This window comes from Vombatus ursinus, unplaced genomic scaffold, assembly GCF_900497805.2.
Source record: "Vombatus ursinus unplaced genomic scaffold, bare-nosed wombat genome assembly UNPS02012082.1, whole genome shotgun sequence".
In the NCBI taxonomy this organism is placed as follows: Eukaryota; Metazoa; Chordata; class Mammalia; order Diprotodontia; family Vombatidae; genus Vombatus; species Vombatus ursinus.
In genome coordinates this window covers 1,183,685-1,205,879 of record NW_020951860.1, presented here as the reverse complement: position 1 = coordinate 1,205,879, position 22,195 = coordinate 1,183,685, and the positions used below count along the sequence as shown (strand labels likewise).

The 22,195-nt window shown below is 39.3% G+C and overlaps 1 protein-coding gene across 9 annotated transcripts in view; it reads right to left on the bottom strand.

Moving 5' to 3' along the window:
* Positions 1-22,195, bottom strand: part of WNK1 (WNK lysine deficient protein kinase 1) — a 160,698-nt gene that overhangs the window by 20,079 nt on the left and 118,424 nt on the right. For 6 of the 9 annotated variants that reach the window (XM_027857291.1, XM_027857293.1, XM_027857294.1 and 3 more), the window contains 11 exons: positions 17,170-17,253; positions 12,399-12,545; positions 10,806-11,276; positions 9,202-9,486; positions 8,420-8,508; positions 8,127-8,289; positions 6,366-6,482; positions 5,072-5,245; positions 2,973-3,030; positions 2,662-2,793; positions 768-2,251 (listed from right to left, as the gene is read on the bottom strand). In XM_027857291.1, coding sequence (XP_027713092.1) covers positions 768-2,251; positions 2,662-2,793; positions 2,973-3,030; positions 5,072-5,245; positions 6,366-6,482; positions 8,127-8,289; positions 8,420-8,508; positions 9,202-9,486; positions 10,806-11,276; positions 12,399-12,545; positions 17,170-17,253 — 3,204 coding nt within the window. Of the gene's footprint in view, positions 1-767; positions 2,252-2,661; positions 2,794-2,972; positions 3,031-5,071; positions 5,246-6,365; positions 6,483-8,126; positions 8,290-8,419; positions 8,509-9,201; positions 9,487-10,805; positions 11,277-12,398; positions 12,546-17,169; positions 17,254-19,574; positions 20,814-22,195 lie in introns of all 9 variants that reach the window. The other 3 variants (XM_027857300.1, XM_027857296.1, XM_027857297.1) reach the window with 3 other exon arrangements.

The following is a 22,195-nucleotide window of genomic DNA, read 5'->3' as shown; positions in this document are numbered from 1 at the left end:
ATAAGTTCTTTTCTAGCAGGAACAAGATACTTTCAGTCTGGGTCAAGTCTCTGCCTGCCCGTCATTTTCACAAACATTTTGTGGCACTGTCAGACTAAAAAGATGACTGGAACATGCAATATAGTTAGAAGAAATCCAGTCAGGTTATATGAAAACTGTCAAAAGAGATTGGAGATGCCAGAATGAGGAAAATCCATCATAGCAGAATCAGAAAGTATATTCCAGTTAGTAATTTTGTTACTAGTACTGGGGCTCTAACTCTTACACTAATTTGATCACCAACATTCAATTACTTTAAAACTCTAAATCTTAAATCTTGATTTTATAGCAGTGGGAAAAAAACGTGCTGCTTTAATAGCTGGCTTCACGGACTAGTGATCTGCCCTTTCTCTATATTGTAGATGACAGATAAAAATTCTCTTTTGGGGGGTGTAAACGTTACTTTCATCTGAACCAAATAGGACAAATATGTGTGTGTGGTATCCAAGGTAAAATTCCTAGAAGTTAATAAATTTCAAACTAATGAAATATGTGTATACACACACACCCAGACACCATTTTAATGAAATCCAAACATATAAAATGAGTTCAGTCTGTCAGCAGAACTTCTGTAAGCCTCCGAATCTGTTTTCATAACCATATTTCTACCTTGTTGGGACCTAGGGTTATTATGCATAAAAATTTTTAACTCTATACTTGAGAGAAAATCCATTATTTTAGTGGAATAAGAGAAGAAACTATGTAAAATGAATCCCTAAGAATCTTACCGGTACCCTGGTAAGAGGTGGCTTTGAGGGAGGGGTTCCAGGTTTCACCCCTGCTGCAATGCTGGTTGAGGCTGGAACATAGCTGACTGGAGTGGCAGCTTGCCCAGGTGTGACCACTGGTGTAACAACTGACAAACCAGTAGTTGTTCCTAGAGGCAAACTGCTTGGTGGTAAGCAAGTACTTGTGGTAGAAGTCATGAGCTTGCTTGGTGCAACGGCGGTGGTTGGGATGCTTGGCATGACTGTGGTCTCCACTACCAATGATGTCTCCAGTGAGACAGGGGCATGCTGGGCTCCAACAGAACTGTGTTCACTGAAGAGAGACCGCAGTTTTTCTTCCAGAGTCTTTATATCATCAATACCAGGGGCTTTGGGTTGTGTATCAGTTTCTATTTCTGGGCAGTGGGTGTGGGGCTGGTTGGGAAGTGAAGCTGGTTGAGGTTGACTATGGATTAGTGTCTGCTGTACAGCAGGTACATTGGTAACAGGCTGTGCTAGGGGCAGGATACCAGGTAAAGGTACCTGCGGCAATACCGGGGTGGAGATGGCTCCTCCTGCCTGTGAAAGGACAGGAGGAGAAGCAACAGCAGATGGGACTTGCAAAGGATGCACTGCACTGGGCTGACTAGTTGAATCAGATATCCCGGCTCCAGAGGAAGACGATAGGGGCAGGGATAGCCCCACATTACTGCTGAGGGGTGGCTTGTCTGATAAATGTGTGCCATCATGCTTAGGATGGAGTGCACTAACCACCACTGTTTCAGCTAGACTAGGGGCAGAGTTGCTGCTACTGAGCTGAAGAGGTGGCTGTGAAGCCATGCTTGGGAATGGAGTGGTGGTAGATGTGGAAACCAGGGTGGTTGCTACAGCTATACTTGCTGCAATCTGGGCAGGTTGAGAAGTCATAGCTGGGGTGATAGCACTTGGGGGAACAGCACTGCCTATTCCAGGAACTGGAGCTACTGGTACTGCTGCAGGAGGAAAAGTGCCAGCACTAGACATAACTGCCCCAACTGGTGGGGCTTGAATTGATTCAGTTGTAGTAGACAATGACACAGCTGCAGGAATAGTAATGCTGGAAACCACACTGGTAATTAAGGGTGGTCCAGACACTTGTGTTACAGGGAAAGAACTTGAAGTTAATACACCTGCACTGGAGGCAACTCCTGCAATTATCTTTTCAGTAGGCATGGTGACCACAGATTGAATGACTGGAGCAGAAACACTATTAAAAGGGCTACTTGTTGCAGGGACTGATACTGAAGGCACAGCTGTTGCTGTGGGAGGGAAGACTACAGCCATGCTAGTCATGGTGGGAGGTACAGTTGGAAAGATTGGTCCTGCATGGCTGAAGTTTGGGGGAGCTGTACTGGGTCCTTCTGCCATTTGAGCATGTCTGAGTTCAGAGAATGCCTGCTGCAAACTTAGGGATGAAGCAGAATGAGACAGATTCATGACAGGGCCATGGGATGCAGCGACAGCAGCTGCAAAGGAAAACAAACAAAACACAAAAAATGAAGTTAGTTTATTTTTTAAAAAGGTTAGGAATACAACATGGCTCAAAATTCTATTAAGCTCACCAACATGAAGATAAAATAGTGCTCTGCTAAGAGGACAGATACTAAAATAGTGGAGATTTAGTACACAAGTCATCTGGCCTGGGCACCCAATCCTAAATAAGGATGGAGGAATTCAGGTTACAACCATATATAACCATATGGAAGAACTATCGACTCACAATTCACTATATGTACTATAATCACCAAAGTTACTCTTCCTTGTGCTGTTTAAGCCTCCTATACTTACCAGGTATCCATTAACCTTCCCACTTTAATTCTACCTCATGTTTATCTGCTATTCTTACTTCAAGTTCTTCACCTGCTTGTGGACTCACCTCTGTCTGACATTTCACTGGATGTAGCGGTGAAAAATACTGATTCTCGTAACCGACTCTCTGGTACAGGACTCACTATGAACCGCCGTCCAGCTGAATGTACAACTTGAGTTAAGGAACTGGAGGAAACACCTAAATAAGAAAAAAAAATAGTATATTATTCTTCACCTGGCTTCAATCCAGACTCAAAAGGAGCTCTTAAGTTTTATTATTAGAACACAGAGAAAGCACAGAGGTAGCTGACTGCTATTTGTTTTCTAAGAAGTTAAATGCCAAAACAAGACAATGTGGAAAGCTGAAAAGAAGCTTACCTGCTCTCTGAGGCATAGAAGATGCAGGATTTGGTTGCTTGAACTCTCCCTCCAATTTCTACAACAAACAAAAATTCAGTCACTTGTGTACCACAGCTCCCAAGTCCTACACAATGACTCTGTTCATTAAACCCAATTAGGGCTTTAGAGCTGGATATCTCTGGGTATTTGGTTCAGGAAACTGAAACTAGCATGATATCCAACTGGTAAGTCAGTCAACTAGCATTTATTAAGGGCTGATTATGTGTCAGGCACTATGCTAAATGCTGCGAATATGAAAAAAAGGTAAAAAGGACAGTCCTTGCTCTCAGAAAAATTACATTGTAATGGTGAGACAACATGCAAACAACTGCGTACAAACATATATACAGGATAAAATGGAGATTATAAACACAGGAAAGTCACTAGCATTAAAAGGGATCAGAAAAGGCTTCCTGAAGACAGGATTTTAGTTGAACTAGAAGGAAGCCAGGAAAGCTAGGGCACAGAGATGAGGAAGGAGACAATTCCAGGGATAAGGAAAAGCCAGAAGAAATGCCTACAGTCAAGAGATGGAGAGTCTTGTGTCAGGAACATCCAGGAGGCCAATGGCACCAGATAGCAGCAGAGTAAGGTAAGGGAAGGTGGGGGTGTAAGGAATAAGAAGACTGGAAAGGTAGGAAGGGGCCAGATTATGGAGGGCTTTAAAAGCCAAACAAGATCTTAGAGGTACCAGTGGAGTTGACTGAATGGTGGTGCTGTGTGTGTGTGTGTGTGTGTGCGCGCGCGCGCGTGCAAGTAAGACTTGAGGCAGACAGACCCACCAAGTAGGTACTGCTATAGTCCAAGTGTGAGGTGGTGAGGGCCTCTGCACCACAGTGATGGCAGTGTCAGAGGACAAAAGGGGATTTATGTAAACGATGTCACAAAGGTAGAAATGACAGGTCTTAAAGAAATTACTGGACATGGCAAGTGACAGAGTTGAGTCTAGGGGTGATGCCTTGATTGTGAGACTGGGTGACAGGGAAGATGCAGGTACTTTCCACAGTAATAGGGAAGTTAGGAAGAGGGAAGGGTTTGGGGAAAAGATAATGAATTCATTTTTGGACACGGTGAACTCCAGAGGTCATCAATGAGAAATCTAGTTTAGCAGAATAGTCAAATAGATAGCAGAACCAGGAGAGAACAGTGTCATGAAAACCTAGAGAGAAGAGATAGTGTCCAGGAGAAGAGGGTGACAGGCAGTGTCAGTGCAGAAGTTAAGAAGGATGAGGACTCAGAAAAGGCCACTAGATTGGGTAATTAAGAGATCACTGGTAACTTTGGAGAGAATAGTTTTGGTGGAGTGATGACGTCAGAAGCCAGAATACAGAGAATTAAGAAGGGAGTGAGAGGAAAGGAAGTGCAGACATCAAATTGTAGATGACCTTTCTCAAGTAGTTTAGCCAGAAAAGGGAGAAGAGATACAGGATGATAGCTAGAAGGAAGGGAAAGATCAAGGGAGGGTTTCCTGAGGATGGGGGAAGACATGGGCATGTTTATAGGTAGCAGGGAGGCAGCCAGTAGAAAGAGAGAGACTGAATATAAGAGAGAGTGAGGTTCATGGGGTTGAGAATCTATTGATGAAGATGGGATAGAATGAGATCATTTTGTACACGTAAAGGAGTTTGCCTTGACAAGAACCACCTCTTCATGTGAGACAGGGATGAAAGAGAAGAAAGTAGTGGAAAGGATCTTAGTGATGTCAGTGAGATGAGGAAGAAGGGAAAAGCAGGAGCTCTCTCTTTTTTTTTTAAGTGAAATATGAGGTAAGGTTGTTAGCTGAGTGTACTGGGTGGGTTAGGAGGGAGAGAGAGCCATGGGTGGTTTCAGAAGATACAAAAAGATCCGTAAAAGTTGCTGTGTAGAGTTAATTACGGAGGTGTAAAAGAAATGCCTTGCTGGGCCCAGCTGAGATTGCATAAGCAATAATCTCAGAAAGTACGAAATAAAAAAAAAATCAATTCCTAGATTTATATTACTGTTCCTAGATTGTCAAAAATTGGTTGTTAAAGACACCCAGTCCCTGTACCTGTAATACTCTAAGTAGGCTTTTAAGAACCCTCACAGAGTGACAATACCTGGGATCCTGAAAAACCATAGTCATCCTTTGCTTGTAAGCCCTCTGATCCTTGGTCACCTTCTGGTTCCACACTAACGTCCTCACTGAGCATTTCATCAGCCTTTTCAATGATTTCTCGCACTTGATCCACAAATGAGTCTCTCTCTGTTGCTAGAATAAAATCGTTGTTCACCTATAAGAGAAACGATTTCTGAATGTTCTTGGTAAATGGGGCCAATGATTCTTGTGTTATCTAACCAAACTTCTTTAAAAATGTTCATTTGGAATTCCTAGATTTAAGAACTTTCCATCTCTGGAAAATAATCACTCTCAACTCTAAGACAAGTGTAAAGAGGAGAGAGGAAGAGGACTCATCATCAAGAGGTCAAAAAGATAGCAAGCACACCACTAAGTTATTTAAATGAGGTATGAATTCAAATTCCAATCTCCAGGGGGAAAAAATCATATACAGTTTAAATCAGACTTTCAGCTTCACGGAAAAATAAACCAAGAATCCTTAAGTATGGGCAGCTTGTATTTGCTTTGGTTTAATAAAACAGTCACATGCAGATAAATCTTTGACTTCTCCACATGTTCAAGCATTGCTAAAACATTTCTGTTTGCTTCTACTAAGAAAACAATACAAATATTTAAAAGGTTAATGTTTATTCTAAAAACAAGAGGTTTAGATTCTTAATTTATTACTTATGAAAATTTGTTTTCTAATATAGTCTTTATATTCATTGTGCCATGGAATTTCACTACAAAGTATCCAAAAATGATACAATGGCAGGTTACAGGTTAGTAACTGACAGCTAAGAGAACACCGTATTCATTCTGGTGAATAGCTGTTCTCCATTTCCACTAAAAAGAGAATTGTAGGGTAAGGAAATTAGGCTTGGGATAAAAGTAAGAATCCTAGCTACCAAGTTTGAGTCACTGGAATACGTTACACAAAGAAAACTTCCAAATTATCTCGAGGAAGGGAAAAATCACAATTCCACCTCTACTCCAAATAGCTTAGTGCTTGATCCATTCTAATAAAGTATTTGTAAACTAACCACATACAAGCCTACATAAGACAATGTAAAACATCAAACTAAGGTCCTGAAGAATGCAATAAGCACATAACGAAAACGGAAGAAGGTCTTTCATTCCATTCTTGATGATAAGGATCCTGAAGCAGAGACAAAAAAATCTGAGGAACAACACACATGACTGACTTCACTGGTACTTGGTTTTTCTCCCAGGGAGTTTGTATTAAGTTTTAACTAAGAAGGTAAGGACCCAAACATCAACCAATGTTACTATACCATAATTGATGCTATCTCTTCAGGATTATCACCATCCAGGTCAAATTTGAATGTAACCATTTTCCGGTTGTGAGTCTCTAACTGGCATTCCACTACTCTGTCTCCTTTGTTTGATACCTGAAAGAACAAGAACATCTTATGGGATAATGTACTATTTTGTTATCAGAACTTGACTCTTAAAGGTAATCTATTCCAACTCCTATGTTTTACAGTTACAGAAACTGAGGCATTTTGCCTAAGATCATGCAGGTATTAGTTAGCAGAGGAGAGAATACTTTTAGAGGAATAGCTACTCGTTCAATTTGGTGAGAACAAAGAATAGAAAGTAATGCTGAACAGACTGGAAAAGGGGCAGAACTGGAGGGACCTTACATATTTGATCAAATAATTTATATTCCAACCTGGAGGAAACGGATAGCCACCACAATTTTTGTACAAGGATAATATGTGATCAAAGCCAGAACAATGTACTCAGAACATTATTCTGATATTAGTGTGCAAGACAGGGGAAAACAGGATAAGATTAGCACTTGATTTCAATAAGTGCTGCCACTACTCATCAAAGTAAGAGTAGACACCACTTATGCTCCTTTCTTTGTGGAGTGAGCAGCAATATGACCTTCAGCATGGTGTAACTACATTGGTCCTCAAACTACGCACTAGTCTCCCCCTGAATGGTTTGGGAGGAATGTACAAAAAGGTCACTAACTTCTTTTAAAATGAGTGTTTTGAGCTATTTTTCTGTATGCACCGTTAAGAAAAAGAGAAGTACTTTTCTCTAGAAATGTGGTCAAAGGAAAAGTTACTTGGACAAAACAAAGGATTTTAAACTTTCTTACTTTGACACTTCAAAGCTCTCTAATTTGTCTAATGTGGGTTCTTTTTTGCACTGATGGAGATGACAGACCCTCTGCGTCTTAGCAGGTGGTTTTTGTTCAGTCATTTTTCAGTCATATATCACTCTACACGACCCTATTTGGGGTTTTCTTGGCAAAGATACTGGAGCAACTGGTTTGCCATTTGCTTCTCCAGCTCATGTTACAGATGAGGAACTGAGGGCAAACAGGGTTAAGAGACTTGCCCAGGGTCACACAGCTAGTAATTATCTGAGGTCTCATTTGAACTTACAAAGATAAGTCTTCCTGACTCCAGGTCCAGCATTCAATCTACTGTGCCACCTAGCTGCCCCACTTCTGAGAGTTACTATGTCCAAAAAATTTATTATCCATCCTGTGGCTAACCTTGTGATAAACTTTTCATAAATACATTTTAATTTTAGGTCAGTCTTTCATATAAATAATCTCACTGCTTGATTGCATATTCTTTTCTTTAGAGATGAGAAACCAAAGAAGAAAGTCTAACAAGGTATCATTGATACTGTACTATTCTTGAAATACTTTGATAATACTAAAAGTATAGCTATATGAAAGGGATACATTTACCCTACAGGACTTCTGTAGTGATATGATAATTCAGCTTGCTATAGACCAAGGAAGAGGAGGGGAAGCAGTTAAAACTATTTACTGCTCTAAAATTCAAGAGGCAGCATGGTATAGTGAAAAGAACTGAGGATCATGAGTCTCGATTCTACTTTGGCCTTTGCTATTAAAAAATGTATGACCCTGGGGTCAGCCATTTAATATTTCTGGGCCTCAGTTTCCTCAACTATAATGTGAAGAAATAGGATTAGATAATCTGTAAAGTCCCTTCTAGCCCTAACTTCTTATCATATAGGATGAAGTCTGAGAGGCTTATACTTACGTTAAGAATTCTCAATTTGGGGCGAGTAGTCTTCTCATGACGAGAACGACTCCGTACAGACTTCCGATAATGACGTTTTGTAGTTCTCCCTTCGTGTCTCCCACTGGATGATGGAACGTTCTCATTCCCATCACTCATACCTGAAGCAACATCTGAATGTGCACTAAAAAAGGAATGAAAAATTAACTTGTAGATTTAGGTCCTACAAATGATGTAATTTTAAGATTAGATCTTAGATCCGATTCCCTCCCAGTCACAGTTCAAAGAAGGAGAATTTCTAGTTGTACGCTTACCTATCTATAGAGGAGACCAATGTGGCGGTCTGTGGCTGTGCTGATGGCACAGGTTCTGGAGGACTGGACTGGGAAACACCCTGAGTGCTCTGTGAAAAGAAAGAATGATTAGAGCACCACAAGTCAAAATTTTATTTCTTTTCCACTACCCACTAAGCTACCCTTAAGAATTCTTCTATTCCTCCCCTTAAACCCTAGAAGCACTACCTCATTAGGAAAGTCTTCGACATTCAGCATCTAGATAGTAGTCTTACAACTCCAAAAGGAGGATTCTATCGGCCAGTCTCTGGTATAGACTGTACAGTGAGATCAGCCATCATGTCCACTAGACAGTGTGACACTACAACTTGCCATGCAGCCAGCATCTTACCAGAAGAATGTGCAACAGGGCAGGCAGAGCAAAGTGCAAAGATGATTCAGATCTCTCTCCTAGCAGGGTAAAGGGGCTGCTGAGAGCACGGCAGGATGAGACACTCTCAGGACTGCCAATGGCAAGAGAGTTGGTGAGAAGACAAGAATAAGATCTACAGAACTAGCCAGAAGTGAAGTGCTAACAGGGCTAAGCCTCTTGGAGGCACACTCACTTCCCAACAGAACAGCCAGTGGCAACAAGGCCCCCACATTGGCATGTCATTCTGCTGTAAGAGAAAGTCATTCAGGAGTTAGTTGGTAATGGTGTCCAAATGAATTCCAAGAAAGGAGAACCCAAATTTACACTGGCCTATAATTTTTATCCCCTCATATTTATGCTTCCCACACACACATGCAGAGATTTCATTTACCTCCAGAGCTGCTTGCTGGGAGGGTGCAGCAGAGGGGGCCTGCTGTGCTAAGCTCATTGCTGAATGGGGTACTTGAACCTGTCCTCCTAGACCACCCACTGGAACCAAAACACTTGGCTCCACATAAGGCTGCACAACTGCAGGAAGATACCCTGGTGGAGCCAATGCTTCCGTGGGCAAGGGAGGGGACAGAACTGTAGAAGGGACGCAAACAGAAGCCACGGTGGAGGAGGGAATAATATTTGAGTCTCCTGGGTACTGAGGTGGCAGTCGAGGTGGGAAGCCCTGCGACAGAAATGAGGGAGCTGAGTTAGTGCAGGCTGGGTCATCAAACAAGCAAACCAGCAACACACAATCACATATAGCAGGGAGGAGTTAAAGCACAATCCCTTACTCTATTTTCACCACATCCAAAGATCATTTTCGAGAGTAATGTTAGGTGACTGGACAAACATGGATTTTTGAAAGAAAAAGGATAGCTCTTCAGATTCCCGGCAGAAAAACAATACTGGTATATCTTTTGATGATCTCAAATACGAGACCATTCAGGCTGTTATGGTTACTTGATGAGCCTTCTAGAAGTTAAATAATTGGCTTCACTACTATTCCTGAGAAGTTTTTTTTTTTTTTTTTAAACCAGGAAATGGGCTATAGTAATCTTTATATACTCAGGCAATATTTCTTTTTTTTTTTTAAAACATTTTTTTTAAGTGGGGCAATTGGGGTTAAGTGACTTGCCCAGAGTCACACAGCTAGGAAGCATTATGTGTCTGAGGCCAGATATAAACTCAGGTCCTCCTGACTCCAGGACCGGTGCTCTATCCACTGTACCACCTAGCTGCCCCCAACATTTCATTTCAAAGAAAAAGAACACAAACTCAGCTTTAGCTGTTAGACTAGGTACACACAAGATTAAATGTTGAACTTTTAGTCTTATTATCATGTTGACTGTTCCATTACAGGTTATAAAACCTGATATTGAAACAGCCAGAGACTAGTGAATTCTCACATTCAGAATACTAATTTATCCATTTCTCACAACTGAACAATCTAAGTTGAATGCTGAAGTTATCGCCTTGCTTTCTTAAATAGCTATGGTAAGATACACAGATAGAAACATCCAGGATGCCCCCTCTCTCCTTCCCAAAATATGGTTCCCAACATAATGGCTATGTTGTTTGGTACTGCTGAACTCTTCTATTTTTACAGTTGGAATCAATAATCTTTGCTGACATGTTACACTGCATGGAGCACAGTTAAAATTTTCAGGTGTTAAGATTATTGCAGCTAAACCCTTGTGCCATCTGGTTTTTTTTTGTTGTTGTTGCTTTTTGGCGCGGCAATCAGGGTCAAGTGACTTGCCCAGGGTCACATAGCTAGTAAGCGTCAAGTGTCTGAGGCCGGATTTGAATTCAGGTCCTCTCCAAGGCTGGAGTAATATCCACTGCGCCACCTAGTTGCCCCTACCATCTGCTTTTAGTTCTTTAAAGGACTTATGCATATCTTTTCCTCCAGATGGATCTCCACATGTAACTATAATCTTGAGGTCAGGCCTGGGCTCTAAAAGAACTGACCCTGGATTTTTGCTTACTCTAGCACAATACCTGGTATAGAGAATCTCCAGAGGGAAGTGAAGCCTCAGCAGCTTGTCCAAGGTTAGCTGGTATTCCTATGGACTGAATTGCTGGCTGAAGGAGCTGTGGGTGAGCCTGACTTGGCAGCTGAGTCACAGGCTGCAGAAGGGTGGGAAGCTGACTAGGGACCACAGTTGATCCCACAGGGATAGCAGCCGCTGCAGCAGATGAGGCCAAGGTGAGCAGAGGCTGGTTAATACCAGATGCCATAGAGTTTGGCAGGGATGAGAAACCTGTCTGAGCCGCAGAGACATGAGGAGTTGATATGGGAATCTGAGAGACTGAGAACTGAGGGAGTAAGGGTGCTGGAAGTGGCTGGCCCACGGGAAGGAAGTGAGCACCAGAGAGAGATGGGGTAACTGAGGGCTGTGGAAGGGAAGGTGCTGCAACTGGTATCTGAGGTTCGCCTTGGATGGTTGATAATGGCTGGGAAGCAGGAAGCTGGGAAAGTAAAGAAAAAATAGACAGACCTCTTTTTAAAGGAAGTAAAGTAGCCAAAAGAAAGATTTATTTATTAGCCAAAAGAAGAAAATAACTTAAAAAACTCTAGTACCAATGTCACCAAAGAACAGGATGGGGATTACTGTTAGAAAAATAGCTGGCAGAGTGACTATTGTCCCAAATGGTTATATTTTCGGGGAATTTTGTTATTGTTTTCTTTCTAGGCACTAAGAAACTATTAGTGACTATTTCACAAATAGTTTTACTGACATTGACCAGATTTGTAAATACAATCAGACTGACCATAAAAAAAAAATTGTATATATGTTCCAAATCAAAACTTCTTTTAAGCAAAACATTCTTCTGTCTCTAGTAAGAAGTCACTGACTTGGTTCACTTTGCTTTCAGGATCTTTGGTCTAATACTGATGGTGCCTTGAACTTTTTTTCCTCAGTATCTGTTAATGAACAAACTGGTGACAAACCACTGTGCCAACATACAATAAAAGAAATTGTTGTAAAGCATAGCAAGTATTAATGGAACTGGGGAAAACAAAACAAAAGACATGCAACAAAAATAACTTCAGCTTCTTTAGTGTGATCCTTAAGAAGATATGCATGGAAGCAATTAGCAAAAAAACAAGGAAAGGACAAATGCAGTGTATGCAGACTATGGTCCTGGAAATGGAATACCAGGAAGGAAGTAGATTAACTTTTAGATACGAAAATTTCTATGTAGTCTACAATCTAGAGCACTGGGTATTTCAGCCACCAATATATAGAATAAATGTAATATTAGACAAGAAATGAATTTTGAGTCCAGATCAATAAAAATATTGTCAAACAATCTTATAGAAGTTCCACCATCCTATTTCCTTCTTTACCAAGAGGCTGTCACATCTGCTTTAGGCAGACAGTTCTAAGAGTTCTAGAAGTCTCCTTTGTTCTTGCTTTAGCGTATTTTGATCCACAGGAACAATGCACAAAGGAAGCAAATTCCACTTTACTTTGGGATAAAAACACTCTCTTTAGCTGGCATTTCATCATGAGGGAAGAAGACATAAACCTTTCAAAGTCCAAGCTACATGCAGATAACTGTTCACATCAGAATTTAAGGACTTACCTGCTTCCCAACTGATACTTGAGGCATTGGCAAGACCTGTGGAAGCTGAGGCTGAGTCACTGGCTGTGCAGTTGTAGCTACACCAGATGCGGCTGACTGGGGAAGAAGATATTGCCCTGTCTGCTGAGAAGGGGCTGCTTGTACACCCTATTGTTGAAAAGGGAAAGAACGAGCTTTATTCCAGGTTATTATTTACATATTTTCAAGGAAATGTGCTCCCTAAGGCCTTTAGAGAAGTTTCATGCATAAAGATAATTTCAATTCTCCTTAAAAAGCAGTAATGACTGACAAGTGAAGCACACGTGACAACAGTTTTCTGCTCAAAATAACAAAGAAGCTGACCTTCAATCTTTTTATTCTTCTGTATTTTTCCAAGGCATCATCCCAGCTCCAGGTACATTCTCCTCCCTTTAGTAATTCCTACCCTTTAGCTAACCAGTTCAATTCTGTACTATCAATTCCCTTGCTCCTTTATTCTAATGCTACGTATGTCTTGCCAAACCCTAAATCTGGATTATTTCCACCACCTGCCTCTTCTGCTCCTAAACATGGACTGCTAAATTGAGCTAGAAGTCGTCCCCAACAAATGTTACCGAATCTCAACAACACCCTCACTGCAACAAAGCAATTCTTTTATTTCTTCCTAATTGGTACTTTATCCTATTCACCATAGTAACTGATCAAAACTTTTCCACACTAGGACCTCATTTCATATCTTAATGAGAAAACAGAGGCCATTCATTATGAGCTCCCTCTTTTCCCTTTCCCCTTACCTCAGAACCTCTTGACATTCTCTATTTTTACATCTCTTTTACTCCAGCATCTAATGAAGAGGTGCCTCTTTGTGAAGGTCAACATCTTTTAACACATACTTTTGGATCCCTTCTCCTTCAGTATTCTCCAGAAGATTGTTCCTACTATTATTTCCATCTCTTCTTTAATCTTCAATCTCTCCCTATCTACTGGTACTTTCTCTGATGCCTACAAAGTCACCCCTCACCAAAAGAAAAAAAAAAAACCTTCAATAGAACCTATGATCCCTATAAGCTATTATCCTTCATATTGCTTCCCATTAAGTTAATTTTTTTAAAGAACAAAAATCTATCTTCTCTCCTACCCATGTTATTCCCTTCTTAGTCAAACTCCTTTAAGAGCTGTCTACAACTTGCTGCCTCTACCTCTCCTCTCTGCAATGTGGCTTCTCTAACTTCACTGATCAATTGAAGCTTCTTTCTTCCAAGTTAATAATAATCTTTTAACTGTATTAATCTAAGGTCTCCTCAAACCTCATCTCTCTACTTCATGTGATAATATCTCTTCCTAGGTATTCTTTTGTCCTTGGGTTTTTTGTAACATTGCTTTCTTCTTTCCTCACTCCTATCTGTCTGACCATTCCTTCTTAAGCTCCTGTGCTGGACTATTAACCAAATCACATCTCCTAACTGTGGTTATACTCCAAAGCCCTCTCCTGAGTGCTTTTCTCTTTTTTCATTATACTCTCCCATGTGCTGATATTATCAGCTCCCATGGGTTTCATGACCATCTCTATGTAGGTGACACTCATATATGTATTTCTGGAGAGTACTCTCTATTCTGAGTTCTAGTACCAAATCTTCAATTGCCTGGTAGAAGTTTTAAACTGGATATTTCTTCTTAGAAAAAAAAATTATGTTTTTTTTAAAAATTAATTTATTTTTAGTTTTCAACATTCACTTCCACAAGATTTTGAGTTGCAAATTTTCTCTCCATCTTGTCCCTCCCCCCCACCCCAAGATGGCATACATTCTGAATACCTCTTCTCCTAATCTGCCCTGCCTTCTATCTCTCCCCTCCTCTTATCCTCTTCCCCTTCAATTTTCCTGTAGGGCAGGATAGATTTCTATACCCCATTTCCTGTATATCTTATTTCTAAACTGGATATTTCAAAAGCATTTAAAACTCAACATGTCCAAATACCCCCCTCACATGCCCTCGTCCCCCATCCAAGGTTTCCTTGTATTATGTTTTTTATGTGTTCTGTTCCCCCATTAAAATACAAGTTCCTTTAACAAAGGAGTTATTTGTTGTCTTTTTATTCCCCAAACCTAGTAAGTGTTTAATAAATACAGGATCAACTACCAAGACGTATATATACACATACATACATACATACATATGTATCTGTGTGTGTGTGTGTGTGTGTGTGTGTGTGTGTGTATAAAACTGCCCACACCACCAGGAGGTAAAACACATAGATGGTTCTAGGACGATGGTACTTTATATTCTGGTCTGCCTTTGAATCTGGGTGATAGTTTTTCAGACTGAAATGGAAATTTGGAAGAGGGACAGGTTAAGGAAGAGTAATTATGAAGGAAGAGTAATTCTTTTTGGAAAGGTTGACCTTAAAATGCCTGGGGCACATCCCAGTAGAATTATTCAGTAGGCAGTTGGTGACGTGAGATTGAAACTTGGGAAAGTATCACAAAAACCCAAATATGCAAAAAGATCTTGACAAACTAGATGAAATCTGACAGGGACAAACGTATAGCATTATATTCAATTTTTAAAAATCAAATGTACAAGTATAGAATGAAGAAGTTATGGCTAGATAAATTTCTGGAAAACAGGTCTAGGGATTTCAGTGAACTGCACGCTCAATATGAATCAACAGTGTAGAAAAAAGTAAAAAACAAAAACAAAAACAAACAAAAAAAACCCCTAGTATTATTCTAGGCTGCACTGAGAAAGGTGATAGTTTTTCTGGGAGAACTGTGGTTACTTTTGGGCATCACATTTCAGGAAGATCAATGACAAATAGAAGAATTATTCAGAGGAATATGACCAGCCAGGATGGCAAAGAACATGAAGAAGATGGCACCTGAGATTTAGTTAAAGGAATTTGGGTGGTTTAGCTTGGAGAAGACTTGGTGGGGGACATGGAATATGACAGCTGCCTTCAAGTATTTTAAAGATTTAGACTTGTTCTTTTTGCATACAGAGGACAGAAGTAGGAGCAACAGATGGAAGGTGCAGAGAGGCAAATTTTGACTTGATTTAAGGAAAGATTTCCAAACAATCAAAACTGTCCAAAAATTAGACTATCCTCTCCTGAAGATTTTCATTTAGAAGCTGGATTGAGTACTTTTGACAATATTAAAGAAGGTAAATTTGGTCAAATACAGGTTGGACTAAATAGCCTCTAGGATCCTTTCAAACTGTGTAATTCAGTGAGGCATGGTGGCACAAGCCGGAAACCCCTGATTGTGGGGAGGGTGAGGCTGGTGCACAGATATTCTGAGCTGTAGTGGGTTAAGACAACTGGGTGTCTACACTAAGACTGGTACCAATATAATGAGCCCTGGATAGAAAGGGGCCACCAGGCTGCTTAAAGAGGACTGAAATGACCCAGGTTGGAAACAGAGCAGATCAAAGCTCTTACTTCTATCAGTAGTACAACCGGGCCCATGAGAAGCTGTTCACTTCCACCCTGGGAGACCTAGTGTCAAAAAATAAAATCAAAACAAAACAAGCAAACAAAACCAAAAAACCTCACACAAACTGTGTGATTCTGTATATTACATGTGGACTATTATTAAGTCTTTTGAAACTTAAGTATATGTAGATTACAGAGTTGTTAATGAAAGATATGTAGTTGTACTGTAGCTAGATTAGATTACTACAAACCATTATCAGTATTGTGAATAATGGCTAATCATAGATATTTATTTTAGACATTAACAACTTATACTCATCTTCGTATATTAGCATCCCATTTATCCAAGTTTTGAACAATACCCTGAACCTGAAAGTGAGGGCTATCACAAAGAGGATCTTTAGCACTCACAGCCTTACTCTAACATAGTTATTGACCTAGTTATATGATTTACTAACATAATTAGAAGGAAACAAGGAAGGAGATAGAGTCAGAAGAAATATTTAGTGATGGTAATGAAATATAACAACCAATAGGAAAGGAGATACGAAAATTTGAAAAGATTCAAAATCATGCTAAATATTATAGCATTTAAAAAATGAAAGATAACTCATTACATTTCTTTAAAAACAGCCTAATGTATGATACAACAGAACAAACTTCTTTGACTTTCACTGTTATTGCTGCAAAGAGTCCTATAAATGGAGAAAGAAAAAAAACCCAGGAATTATTTATTATAGAAGGTGGAGTTAATTTCTTAAAAGTCTTGGGATAGCCCCAGCCTTGACTCTGGCTTTATTTCCTAATGTTGGTCTAATGGACTTCAGCTCCTGGAAAACCTGTATTATTATCCTGAATATAACTAGCATTCATGTGCCCATCTTGTTTAAAGCTACTGAAAATACTGCCAAAAGCCCTTCCTGTACACTTCCTATAATGATTCTCTGAGCCCAAGCCTTATTGATTCCAAGTCTGCCAATCCTCCCAAGATCTCCAATTTGATGAATTTCAGGTCCTACATGTCCTGCCTCAGGTACCACACCTTTTTGGTGCTTTGTAGGCTAAACTTCACCCATTTGGAAAAATCATTTATATGGAATAACATGACAAATATTATGAAGTATTAACTAGAGTTTCACAGACTAGCCTTAAATTGTATTGCAAGTTGATTCTGACTACTTTTAAGATATATAACAGTAAAATGGCATTATAATTATTACTTTCCTCTCTACATTTGTCACTTGAAAAAAGGAACACAAATCATTAAAGATTTTCAGGAACTGGTACAGAACTGTAGTGTCATTTGCTGCTTATTCGTAATTCCGAAATAAACCTTATGTATTAAAAGGACATTCATACCTGCTGTGCATGTTGTGCTGTTTGGGAAGATGGAATCCCAGTTAAGTTACTTGAAGCCAGATGACTCTGGCTCTGTGCCTGTGTCTGGAGAAAAGAAGTAGATAAAAACTAAAATGAGAAAAATCTTAAAGAAAAATTAGTTACACTGGATAAGTTTTTTGGGGCAAAGAAAGTATAGAGAAGGTTTATAATTTTCTAGAATATATTCTGACATTATACAATTGATCTATGGCTGAAAAGTTAACTTATCAGTATTTTCTATGATTCTGATCTATACCTTAAACTGCTACCAAGTAACGATAACAGAAATATTAAACAATTCCTATCAAAAAATTTGGGGAAGTTTTTTTTTAAAGCAAGAAAAAGTGAAAGATTAGATTAATACCATGAATTACTTTTATATTGAAGAAACTAGATAAGATAAAAAGAGTAGGCAAAACCACTAAGCTGGTTCTTTTTGCTATTTAGGAAAGGGTCACCAGGTGACAAGTACAAAGCATTAAATCAAAGATGTTATTAGTTTATCAATGTAATCAGCTGTTGTGGATATATAAAACGTCTCAGTCTTTAAAAAGTTTCAAGTTAAATATAAAGATGAGAAGTTTGAATGAGTAGACAAGAGATTAAAAAAAAGTAAGCAAGAGATGACTATACAAAGTAGACTAAGGAAAGGTAATGGCATTCATCACTTTTAGGATGCCAGTCCCACTTGCATTTTCTTTTGGCATTCTTCTTTTGACTATGCGACATTATCCCTCTTTGCAATACAAGAACACTAAATATTACAACCCCCCCCCCTTTTTTTAAGGCAACTGGGGTTAAGTGACTTGCCCAGGGTCACACAGCTAGTAAGTGTCAAGTGTTTGATCTGAGGCCGGATTTGAACTCAGGTTGTCCTGACTTCAGGGCTGGTGCTCTATCCACTGCGCCACCTAGCTGTCCCTTATTACAACCCTTCTGACTAACCTTCTACCTTCAAAACTGTAATCCTGAAGATTGTTGAGAACTGAAAGAATTATGATGATGAAACAAAAAACAGTTTTTATATCAGCTCTCTTGAGTTAACCTGGCACATATCAGGTTGTCATAAAAGCCAAGACTTTCCTATGTGTTTTTTCCATATGCATATTTTCTAAGATGTAATAAAACAGCAGAAAATACTGCTTTAGTATCCTATGATTTTCAGACTTCCATAACTTTTTTTGCCTTTTAATAATGTCCTAAGTCATATGGGTATGGAAGTTTCCTTAGATTACTCATATTGAAACCATCCCTGCGTTACTAGATTTGAGCTAACAAAGAAATACAAGAATCACAGTTTATATTCTTTAAAAGGGTAGTATTTAAAAGAAAATCCAAGATATGTTTCTACAGTGTCCTAAGATGTGATATGTTTTTATCAAGGAGATCTATGGATTGTGCAATACTAACCAGTTTTCCCCCATTTTAGATTACCTTGGTCTTATATGGAAGAGTATTACATATAATAATATTTTAATTTTGTGACACTCATTGAAAATACTATCTCTTTTGTCTTTTTAAATAGTCAAACAGGGCACAATCATATGCTATTTATAGCTCGAAAATTCTTTGTAACCCAGCACCACCAAGTACTACTGGCTTAGGTGCCAATGCTAACAATGTTCCTTCATTTTGAAGTATCACTTTGGATGTATTATACTGACTGGTTTTGTTGGTGTTTTAAAGAAATGTTCTTTTATTAATTGGTTGTACATTAAAAAAAAACACTATGTTTCACATATTTTACAACCCTCTTTTAATTCAATTAAAGTTTTCTGACTATGTAAAAATTGGTATTCCCTTAACCCCTCTCCTTAAAAAAAAAAAAAAAAAAAAAGGTCCCTCTAAAGTATATGCACAGGAAAGCATAAAGCTAGAATTAGTTTCTTTCTGTAACACAAACAAAATTCTCCATTATTTTTATATTACATGACTACTGTTAAGAAATATTTCATGATCACATAGGTTTAATCCTTCCAAGATGTAGTTCAATTCTTAATTGTAGCAATTTACATTTTTCCACTCTAAACAAGAGTTTCCAGTAGGTATAGATATAAGATAATGGGGTCTGACCAAGTGGATCACTAGAAAAAACGTTAGTCTATTGCTCAGTTTATGTGTTTCCATCTCCAAAGATCTGTTATGTTATGGGTATATTTAGCAGCTTTTCATGCTTCATTCTTATGGGGGAGGGGTGAGAGTTTTGCCTTATAACCTATACTCAACTACAAATGCCAACATACTATTAAAAACAAAGTGAAAGTTTTCTCAGCTCCAAGATTCAACATTCCTTGAATAAAAGAAACTTTAAGAATGATAATGGTACTTAATAGAGTAGTAAAAACTTATTAAAGAAAAAATTCTGCAACAGTTTGTCCTATAACCTGAGGATAGAGAGTAGATCCTCCTGAAGAGAGTGAAGCTGATAAGGCTTGCTGAGCTGTGGTACCCTGGGAAAAGCAGAGAAAAAGTGGGGACTCTTGTAACACTGTCTGAGGCAGATGGATACAGGGCAATGAGAAGTCAGAGCCAAAAGGTGCAGATGTTCCCCCTGTAGGGGGAGGTGACTGGAAATCTCCTATATCAGAAGATGTCAATTGTGATGAATCACTGGAGTACTCTGGGCTTCCAACTGGCCAATTCTGTCTGGGCTCCATAGTGGGAACAGTCAATTCTGGACTATGGTAATTATACTGTTCTTCAGTCACAGGCTGTAGGCGACCATGCAATCCAATTGGCTGAAGAGAAGGCCCTTCCTGATTAAAGTCAGTGGTCCCCTGAAGACTCCGGTAAACACGCTGAGATAAAGCATCGCTTCCTTCTCCTGAAGAGGAAGAGCTTGGTGTATGAACATGAAATTCAAATACACAGCCAGTTCTGCCCTCATTGCTATGAGTTAACACAGCAGGTGCAGAATGCGGAACAAAAATTGGGTGAAATTTCAAACATGTAGCATCTGCACTGACAGGAGCAGAGATACTTGACAGGGGAGAAGCTGGACCTATTCCAGAATCTAGCCTCAGGCTCTGAAGGTGTCCTACCAGGAAAGCTTGACCAGCTGGAAATTCAAAGACAGAACTTGAGGGAGGAACACTTTGTATTAGCTTCTGTTCATGAATTTGCTTTGTAGGATTTGACAGCACTGGGGAATTATATGCTATGCCATCATAGTGTTCCACTCCCTGGGGTTGGTAATGTACCCCCGCTAGATATACTGTTTCCTGAGGCATCAAATAGTGAGCTTCTTCTGGAGGGGCTAGTCCAGGTCTATAGTCACTATAAATTTGAGTTGGTTCAAACACAGGATGAACTTGTACCTCATGTGGCTCTCCAGTAACCCTAGTGGCTGCAGTACCCAACATGACCACTGCCTCTGCAGTCCAATTAGTTGGGCTACTACTAGCAGGTCGAAGGTTTTGGCCAAGAGTCCTCAGCAGGGGCTGGCAGTGGCGGGGTTGGGATTCCAGGAAGGAGGTGCTCTTGCGACGCTGAGAAATGGCCACCTTTGGTGGGCAGGTAGGAGGAGGTGAAAAAGAGACGGGACGCTCATGAATGGTTGGGAAAAATATCTGTGGTTCTGAGAATGTTGGGGTCCCCCCACACGGATGCACCATGGACTGAGGCTGTATCAACATGAATAAGACAAGTAATTCATACATTTAGACATGAAATTACATTAAACATGTATAGCTTGCTCAACAGCAGCTCTGCATAACTTTATGAAATTGCTGCTCCAAATTAAGATTAGCAAGACAAATATGTGTTTTTGAAAGTTATAGAAATGGTATAAATATCTATTAAATACATCCAGGACAAAATGGACAAATGGGAGTCTTTGCTTTGGTAAGATACTGCTTTTCCAATTATAACCTCCCTTTCCTTGTCAACAGGGAATGGGAAAAAAAACCCCAAACACCCAACCATGGAGATTATAGGATCATAGTTTTAGAGTTTTATTTATAAGTGATCATTTTGTTCACTATTCACTGGTATTCTATAAGCTTTAATAATTAATGGAACAAGAGTAGCCTCAATGGAGAATAAATGAAAGTTACCCTAAAGGATAACATGGAAAGTGTGCTTCAGTTCCAACTCCTGTATTTAATCTTTCCACATTTCTAATTTTCTATTATTATCCTATCCTATCTTATAGGCTTCAATATTGTTATCTTATCAAGCATGGAATTGCAGGAAAGGGAGTCTATATAGGTTGTAAAGAAAACTGTGAGGGTATGGTGCTATCTCCTGAAAGTAATAGTGAAATATCACATGAATTGGTTTTCCTATGCTTGGTGCCTATATTATATGTAAATAAATGAAAAAAGCATTTTAAGTGTTTACTATATGCAAAGTACTACACTAAGAGCTAAGGATACAGATAGAAAAGGCAGCACCTAACTCTCAAGGAGCTCATGTTCTAACATCCATTAAATGGGGCAAAACTCTAACATGCCTAATTTGGACAATAAGTACTTTTCATTATACTGTTCAAACTAGTGTAGGGTGAAGTCAGTAGATCCATAATGAAACAGTACACAGAGTATAAAACAGTAGAGTGTACAGAGTATAAAACACTAGAGTGTACTTTTAAAACCTTAGACAAGGTTTTAAAAATCATGCATGAATTTTGTGATCATAGTATTTGGTACCCAATAATAAGCAAATACAATATTTGCTTAAGGAATAATATACTATGTGGCACTTCTAGTAAGAAGTAACAATTCTTTAATTTCAGCTCTGAAAATGTAAAATTAGTGATGTGACCAACTGTAGAGGAAAGAGTATAGAATTTGGAGTCAGAGAGCCAGGGTTCCAATTCTTGTTCTGCAAGAGACTTCCCATGTGACCTGAGAATGAGGGGGTTGGGTCAGATATCTTTAAGATAATTTCCAACTCTAAAGTCACTGATCCTATAAATTATATTTGACAAAACTCAAGCAAGCATAATGATCAAAACAAAGTGCAGGCTAAGGCAACTCATTTTAGTATGTGACTTAAAAAAAAA